The following is a 9608-nucleotide window of genomic DNA, read 5'->3' as shown; positions in this document are numbered from 1 at the left end:
AAATTTCAAAACTAACGTACTGTACACGCAATAACCTTTATCCCCGAGTGACCACCTTGTAAAAAAAAAAACAAAAAAAACATTCGAGTGATTATTGTTTAATCATGGATTCCCATTTCTTATAATAAATAATTTTACCAAGAATTCTCTGTAAGTTTTGGTTTTGGTTTCGATTATAGCTGATAGCACTCAAGTCATTTATTTTCTTGTAAATAACTTTACCAAGAATTATTGATAAGTTTTGGTTTCGATTTCGATTAAAGCTGATGGAACTCCAGTGATCTATTTTTTTAAATAAATAATTTTATCAATAATTTCCATAAATTTTGGTTTTGGTTTCGATTATAGCTGAAGAAACTCAAGCTGATTCACCAAAGTCATATGGATATATTTTTTTTATTTTTGAAATCGCAACTTTATAATATATAAAAATCGATAGAACATTAACTGTATAATAATATATACGAAATCTGCAAGAATTAAAATATCATATTTAAGTGTACTCTACGACCTGGCTATGCCAGGCGTCCTTGCTAGCTTTGATAAATACTTTTGCAGTTTTAACAAGAGTTACAATATCAGAGCATCTCTATTTACGCCATAAATACCATCATCAATATATTACATACGAGTCCCCCTGTGGAATTTCCATAGGTCCCTCTAGTAGTTATTATTTGCATCTCGTTTTTTTTTTTTTTTTTATTTTTTTTTACAGCAAGGCAAGTCAATTCAATAACCAACCAAATTTATATAATTAAAATAAAATTTAAACATGCATAGAAAGAAGGCACATAATAGTTAACGAAGCCCAACGACCTCCCCATGTTAAAAACGGTTTTCTAAATGGTAACATTATTATTTAGAAATTCGTCCGTAACAATGGGGGGAGGGGCGTTGTTAATATTTTGTTCTTACATCGTTTTCTCATTTTACCTACCAATCGTTGACTATTTTTAACTGTTTATGAAAACTTTCAAGTCGCATGTTGTATACTAACGACGAACTGATACAATTTGGCATTGTTTAAAATCAAAATAGACCTTTATTGTCTATCAATTTGCAATACATTAACACGGAAAACATTTGAAAAAAAAATATACCTGGAAATTACCCGGGGATTTATGTAATAATTGGAGAATTTACGAAAAAACAAACAAACAACAACAACAACATCAAGTATCTGGTTAAATATTTATAAATATCAAAAGAATCGAAATCAGAATCGGGAATCAAATCAGAATCGGGAATCAAATCAGAATCGGAAAGTTAAAACGGAACCGATAATTGGATCCGAATCGGGAAAAATTTTGGAATCGGCCCACCACTAGTATATATATATATATATATATATATATATATATATATATATATATATATATATATATATATATATATATCATGATTCTTTGGGGGTATGAAATTTAAATAAAGTAAAATACATAAAACACATTTTTAAAAGCGGGGGGGGGGGCAGAAGGGAAAAGAAAATTGAAGGGGGGGGATCAGGTGACCGGTTTCGCCCTCGCTTTTTCAAAGCTGTTTCGAGGTATTTATAAAAAGGAAAAATCAAAAATATGTACATTATTAAAATAAAGTTACGTCGCATTCTGTTTCTCTTCATGGGTGACCCCCCCCCCCAAAAAAAATAACCAAAAATAAAACAGGGAAGCGATTAAAATCAAGCAACGTTGTAATATTTTTCGAAGATCTTAGAGTTTAATCACGCTAAAACCTACGCGACGTTTCATCTGCTTACAGAGAGAAGGCCTCCTCAATCGAACGTAAATAGTTTTCAAGATCTTTACGTGAAATGTGGAGTGAGCACGACTCAGAATTGAAAATGAATTCGTGCTGAAGTTCGCTGCACGTGACGGGTTTTTAATGAGATAGTCAGTTATTGAAGTTCTGTATGTATTGATAAGCATGTCTGTTGTTCGGTATGCCCCATTTCTGATTTTGCTGGGTACGTGCTGTCGGACTCTCCCATCCAATCTTAACGTTATTCAACCCACGTAGCTGGCCCCGTGACTACACTTAAAATTGTAAATTACATTATTATTATGATGACAGTAGTAGTGTACCCCCACTACCCAAGAGGTCCAGCGAGTGATGCCACCTGGATTGTCTGCTTAGGTCTCGAGTGGCTGTTGGAACTATGCTGTCTCTTTGGCAAGGGTCCTGGCTGATAAGACGATTCGGTTGCATAGGTTGCCACTCTCCTCACGTTGCTTTTGATTGAGTGTGCAATCCGTTTAAACTCTGGTTTCCAAAGTCAGTGTCACTGGAAAGTAGAGGTTATTTCAAAACAAAGGAAAAGAAGAAAGAAAACTCGGCTTGTTGTGTAACGAAAACAAGATAATTATTCAGGGGTACTTACAAATTCTGATCGTTTCTGACTCCAGATACAAATACTCGGGGACTGGTGGCTTTTGTTAATAAAGTCGGGGCGACTAACCCTAAGTCTGAGGGACCCGTCTCTTCACAGTGTAGACTCAGTGGTTTAAAGCAGAGAGAGACCCAAGTGAAAATGTGTTTTCTCTCGAAGGTCTAGGTCTCTCAGCGGTCCAGCATAGGTGTCCTCCGAGGCTATTGTTGCCTCTCATTTTATTCAGAACTACGTAGCTTAGTCCTGCCTCCCTGATCAAAAGAACTTTATTTCATTCTTCACCATGGACCATTGCCTTTTTCTTCTCCTCCCTCCATCTGCACATTAAAGTGGGAACGCCCCAGGGCCTTCACCCCCCCCACTCCTGTTAAGTCTTTACTTTTTCTTCTTTTACCATCAGTCGAGGAACGCTCCTCCCAAAGGTCACCTATATAAGGCACTAGATGACCACCTACCAAAAGGGCTTCACGGCCAATTACAAATTAGCTGACCACTTGACAGTTACCTACTTGACTTGATTTTCTGGTGGTCCCTCAAATAAAAATTAAGTGCCAATTTTCACAGCCTGGAAAATATTTTATGATTCCCACATAAATCCTTCAACTATCCAGCTTGAGGGTGGGGGGAATCATTTTGACTATCTGTTAATAACACAGATTTCTTTTTTCATCATCATCATCATCATCATCATCATCATCATCATCATCATCATCATCATCGTCATCGTCATCGTCATCATCATCATCATCATCATCATCGTCATCGTCGTCATCATCATCATCATCATCATCATCATCATCATCATCATCATCATCATCATCACTGTTATATCCAACAATGTAAAAATCTCCTGAACTCGTGTCAAAAGGACCACCCAGAAAACCGACCACTTCTCGGCCCAACAGCAAGACTATTCGACGTTGCCCGGTGCACCATCTGGTTACAGGAGAACGTCTTTTCGAGGCGATGGCATTAAGGTTTTCGTAGCGAACACAACGCTCACATTTGAAGCGAAATAACATTTTTGAACGATTGAGCTGATTTGTCGTCTTCAAGTCAAATGCAAACAAATTCCTGTTGAGCCGCTCCTTTAAATAATCAAATTTCACACACCATTACCAATTACTAGGCTGTTGTCTCACCCACCACTCGTTAACCCTTAACCTCGAGTGATCTTCAGGTCTTGATAAGTGGGGACTTCTTCGCAAGAAACGTGTTTTAGTTTTTACGAAAGTACATTTGGTAATTTAAAGCCCCACTCTCCTTTGGCAGAGCAGTGTCGTAAAATGATTTCACCCGTATCTTAATCAGTTAATGTGAAGCTTTCCATTTGTTTGTTTGTTCGTAAATATACTAGCAGGCGGCCCGGTAAAATATGCTTAAATATCGTATTTTGATTAATGCGTATTTCGTATTTATTATTATATTATATTATATTATATTATATTATATTATATTATACCCAATATGTCGTAATGATTTAAAAAAGCAAAAGAAAAAAAAATACTCGTGTGTCACCATCGAGAATCGAAACCAAAACGTTTAGATTACGATTGACTTATTCATTTGACGTACTATGAAGACACGTTGAGCTGAAATAGTAACATTCTGATGTAGGAATTATCGTTTGTCACAATATGGCGAAGAAAGATAAAATCGTAAAAGGCATTAGTCATCAATCTTTGATCTTGTGCAGCCATTATAATCCTCTCCTGATCAGAGTGGAGCGATCCTCGTTTTAGCTAGTTTATAGCGCCTTCCTTATTTATATAGCCATGGATGAATTCGCCCAGAAAATACTTGGCATACTGTTGCTTGGTTCATCTATCCAGTTTCTTTTTTTGGCGGACCTGAACGAGCGTTCCTCCCTGCCGTAAAATGATTGTCAATAACAGACTTAACTTAATTTTGTTTACGCTACAAAAATATTTTAATAAGGAGTTTTGCTGATCAACCGAAAAGTGGGGTATCAATTTAATAGAACGTTATAATTTAAAAGTGATCCCCCCACGTTAAAATCATTAAATAAACTTAAAAAAAAAAAACATGTATCTGATGATATTGGAAGTTAAGTCTGTTATGGATGATAATCCGCACACAAAAGAAATAAGAAAACGTGAAAAGGAATTAATTTTACGGTAGGGTGAAAGTTCGTTTACGTCTGCCCCCCCCCCTCCTTTTTTTTTTTTGCAATGAAACCTTTTGGTGTATTTTTTGCTTCTTTTTTTGTGCTATTTCCGTTGCAGCTTGTTTTTTATTATGTCTTATTTGTAAAACGGTCTTGTCCAAAATGTTTGGCCAGTTTCGCGATGGAGTTTTTCTACTGACTCTTGTTTCCTTATGTCGACGTACCGTCATGAGGTGCAAAAAAAAAATGAAGAAATGTAACAATGGCAAGATTGGTATGATCTATTGCAAACAAAAAGGAGAATATAATTACAGGCAATAATATCAGTTCTTACGATTTTAAACTTTTAAATTCAAATGAACATATCTTGGTTCAAACAAAACTTTATTGATCGAAATAAACACCACCAGAATCAACACACTTTTGCCAACACAAAACAAGTGTATTCATGCCAATAACGTAAAAATCTTGCGTTCTGGTGGCGATGAAGTCGTTGAAGGCGTTTTTGATATCGCTTAGGTTTTTGAAGCATTTCTAACGCAGAAAGTTGTCGAGATGCTTGTAAAAGCGGTAGTTGGTAGGTGATGGTTTGGAGAATATAACGGATGAGGCAGAATTTCGTAGCCCAATTCATTCAACTTCTGCAGGGTAGGTTTAGCAACGTGCGTTCGAGCATTGTTGTGGAGGAGAATTGGGTCTTTTCTGTTGACTAATGCTGGGTGTTGTTGTCGAAGTTTCTGATGCATTTCATCCATTTATTGACAGTACTTCACCGCCACAATGGTTTCGCTTGCATCCAAAAACCTGTAATGTATGAGACCAGTCAGCATGATCTTTTGGTGCAACTTTGACTTCAGGAAGTGCCGTGGAGCTTCGTCGGCGTCTAATCACATGCTAAGCGTCACCAGTTGTCGTAAAGAACCTACTTTTTATTACAAGTCATAACTCAGTCGAGAAACGGATCGCTCTTGTTGCGTAAAAGAAGAGAAGATGACACTTTATAACGGCGTTTCTTTTGGTTGTTGTTCAATTCATGAAGCAATCATTTAACACATTTTTGTCTTTCCGATCTCTCTCAAGTGGTTGAAAATCATTATATACGCTACATCTAATTCAGAAGCAAGTTCTCGAACAGTTATGCGTGGATTTGTTTTGGCTAAGGCTCTTAATTGATCATTGTTAATGGCCTACTACGTCATCATCTTCAAGACTCTCGAAATTTCTTAAGCCACCATTTTACTGTGCGTTCAGTACTGGTTCCTAGGCCAAACGCTTCATTGATATCGCGAGCTGTTTCAGCAGCTTTTCGGTATAGCTTGAATTGAAATAAGAAAATTGTGCGAATTTGCTTTTTTCCCATCTTGTATTAAACGTTCTGAAAAGAAGACATAATCGTTTTAAAACAGTTGTAATTTAAACGATTTAATAAAGCGAAAAACGTTCTTTATAACGATATATAAAGTAAAGGTATTATAACGAAAACTTATTTGAAAATACATTATTTGAAATAGAAATTAAAAATTCCACAAGAACTTTTTTGTCAACCTAATATTATTTGATCCGTAGTTGGAGAGAGGTATACAGAGAGTGATAAAAAGACAGAAAAAGAGACAGAGAGAGAGAGAGAGAGAAAGAGAGAGGGAGAGGGAGAGCGAAAGAGAGAGAGAGACAAAGAGAGAGAAAGAAAAAGTAAGAGAGACAAATACAGAGCAAGAGAAAGAAAAAGGGAGAGAGAAAAAGAAAGAGAGAGAGATATACAAAGGAACAAATATGCACATAAACAGAAAGAGAGAGAGAGAGAGAGAGAGACAGTGAAAGAAAGGGAAAGCGAGAAAGAAAAAAGAAAAAAGGCGATAGAGATACAAAAGAAAGAAAGAGGGAAACAGAGAGAGAAAGAGAAATAGCGAGAGACAGAGCGGGACGAAGAGAGAGAGAGAGAGAGAGAGAGAGAGAGAGAGAGAGAGAGAGAGAGAGAGAGAGAGAGAGAGAGAGAGAAGCAGGCAAAATTCAGATTTTCCTTTTTTTTTTTTTAATATTTTATAGTTAATTTGTTTTCCAAACTCATTTTTTCCTGATTCAAGCAATACAAACTCAATGGGTGATCCAACGGCTCACACTTATCTCGTCTTTGTTTACGAACAAGAAGAGCAGAAACCTTTTCTTCAACTAAAAAAAAAACAAAAACAGTTTTAGGCTAAGTATACCTGATTACATGGTTTAATAGATTTTTTGCCCTCAACGATCCACTTGCTCTTAAAACCTCGCTCCCATAAGAGATAACCTTATCGAAACTTCACTCTGACTAAAGATCAAGTGCTTCCCTGGCCGTATTTATCCTGCATTCAATATCATCGGTAAATCAATTTAAAAATACAATCCCGTCTTCAAATGAGAAACCGAAAACAATTAAAAAGCCGGATCACCAAATATGGTCATGTTTGTTGAACATGACCAAATATGGCATTTTCGATAAGCGGTATAAAATTCAAGTGGGCCATATACCGCCGCATCAGTTGAGCATTTTCACTGTTGGACAACGATAGCTCCAGTCGCCATCCTTTTCTTTAAATCTCGGAATTTGTTTCTGCCTATCAAGTCATGGACGATAACGAAGTAGCCGCTTTGGTAATTGACAATGGTTCAGGGATGTGCAAAGCAGGTTTTGCCGGGGACGACGCTCCCCGAGCCGTGTTTCCTTCCATTGTTGGCCGGCCCAGACATCAAGTAAGGATTTTAAACATTCTATTTTGTTCTTATTTTCACAAAATGCCCCCTCTTTTCCCTCTTTCCTCCCCATTTCACTCCCCCATGGACTCTATTTCATTCAAATAGGACGTATTAGAATTAATTATACCCCCGTTCAGTCCCAAAAGATAGTGGATACCCTATGTAAGGGTAGCTGTGCGTGTAATTATGAAGCAAGGGTTGCGCAATTCCAACCACATTTCTCCTGAATTGGCACTGTTTGAGTCTAGTGGCGAGGAGAAGTACTAGACGACTGGAAACAATGCCGAGATAAGCAGAGAGCACATACAGCACATGGAATTCCCAAATGGTCACCCATTTTAGTACTGAACAGGTTGGACGTTGCTTAACGTCGGTGATCTAACGGGAACCGGTGTGTTAATGTGTTAGAATTAACTCACATTTAATAAACAGCCTAATGTAGATGTTAGAATATCTTAATTCACAGTTCATATATTAAACATATATATCATATCTATATCTACCTATAAATAAAAGCACTTTCCGTGTGTGTGTGTGTGTGTGTGTGTGTGTGTGTGTGTGTGTGCGCGCGCGCGTTCGTTCCTTATGAATTTCCAAACGGCATGGCCGATTTTTTTTTTTTTAATTTTACACAAATGTATTTTATGTGTCTGAGAGTGTTCTTAGATAGGTTTTGTATCAGAATACTTCCGATAAGTCTGGAAGATCGACAATCGAAAAAATCCCATTAAAGAAGAAACAGTCCGATTTTTACCAAAGTTAACACCCTTATACAGCCTATCTGTACTTATATATAAAAGGCACGTTGTGTGTGTGTGTTAGTGTGTGAGTTCGTTCCCGACTTAGATGAGGATTGATTATTCATAAGTGCATTTGAGAAGTTTCTTCATCGCACAAGCAGACAGGCCAGGCGTATAAAATCAACAGTAGGTTCTTTGATAAGACAGGGGCGCATTTAAGATGAACGTTACCGTTTAGAACACAATTGAACCATGATAGTTAATTTGTCCATTTTAAACTTTAATTCGAGCCATTATATTGTTTTATTATTACATTTTCACCCCAAGCAAGGCACAGTGCCCCTTTGATGTAGAGGGTTACTATCAGGGACATAAATTGTAGGGGTACTATGTGGGAAGTTGAGCAGCAAGATGTCTGTTCACATTACATCTGAACTTCTGCATGTCAGTACAGTTAGGGAAGCAGGAACCCAGAATCGAATTCCAAAGTTTAGCAGTTCTAGGGAAAGAAACTATTAGAGAGGAAGGCTCTCTTACATCTAGGGATCTTTACTGTGAAGGGGTGTGATTTTGCTGATTGTCGGCTTTGCCGGGGGTGTGTATGAAAATAATTTGATAAAATCAACAGTAAGTTTTCTACAGTGAAATGTAGACCACAATGTATTGTGGATTAAATCATTGCGGGGGGGGGGACATGTGAAGCTCGCGGTTCACCGCGATTGCTCCTCGACTGGAGCAGGCAATCAATTGATTTGATTGAAAAAAAAAAAAATGGGCGGTTTCACTGATTTCGATGGCAATAGAAATGTGGAAATTAACTGAACAACATAGTGTAGATATTAGAATATACGTAATCTTTATTTACAGAACATGTATTAAATATATCCAGTGATACTTCGGCTGTCGAATGTTTCGGTGATCGAACAAGTCGGTGTTCGAACTAAAACTTGGAGATTTTCTTGCTTTGGTAGTCAAACGAAATTTCGGAGTTCGAACCACCGGCTTCTCTTCGAATGTAAACAAGCAGCGGTGTTCCTCAGTGGAACGTTGTAATTCATACTATTCGTGATACTTTTGAAGAGTAATGTGACGAACCACCTCCACTCCGACGACGTCGCCACGCGAGTCCGAGCTTTGTAACGAGAGTTTAATTTAGAACAGCGTCATCGTAACCCTTTTGACAGTCTAGACGGTGTCTGAACTATTTTTAGGACATCAGCGTGACACCAGAACCACACAATTCGATTGGTCGACCTCTATTTTTGAGGTGTTCAAAAAGTAATAAATAAATAAATAAGTAAATAAATAAATAAATAAATAAATAAATAAGTCAGTTGACGTCAATACAAATGCCCGAGTGTTTGTTTCCGGGACGGGGGGGGGGGTTAAAAAATGTTATGGTAGGTAAGTAGGAAGGATCAAACCCGGAGTCATGAGTAAAAGTAGGAAAATAGTGTGAAAAAAAAAAACAAAAAAAAAAACATCTGCAACGTTAACAGTTCGGCCACCAAGAAAAGTCCATTCCAGTTGTTTAGGAAAAAAAAAAAAAAAACGACTACGGTAGGTCGGCGCGAACGTGAAAATATAATGTGAATTGTCCAGCACGCTAACCACTACGCCACAGAGC

At 37.4% G+C, this 9608-nt stretch overlaps 1 protein-coding gene across 1 annotated transcript in view; it reads left to right on the top strand.

Moving 5' to 3' along the window:
* The first annotated feature begins 6898 nt into the window (after nucleotides 1–6898).
* Nucleotides 6899–9608, top strand: part of LOC145256468 (actin-5C-like) — a 6871-nt gene continuing 4161 nt past the window's right edge. The window contains exon 1 of the mRNA XM_080115405.1: nucleotides 6899–7238. Coding sequence (XP_079971531.1) covers nucleotides 7113–7238 — 126 coding nt within the window. The 5' untranslated portion in view covers nucleotides 6899–7112. The remainder of the gene's footprint in view (nucleotides 7239–9608) is intronic.

Source organism: Euprymna scolopes, chromosome 32 (genome assembly GCF_053919585.1).
Source record: "Euprymna scolopes isolate OS-2025 chromosome 32, ASM5391958v1, whole genome shotgun sequence".
Classification (NCBI taxonomy): domain Eukaryota; kingdom Metazoa; phylum Mollusca; class Cephalopoda; order Sepiida; family Sepiolidae; genus Euprymna; species Euprymna scolopes.
This window is presented reverse-complemented; position numbering and strand designations above follow the sequence as displayed.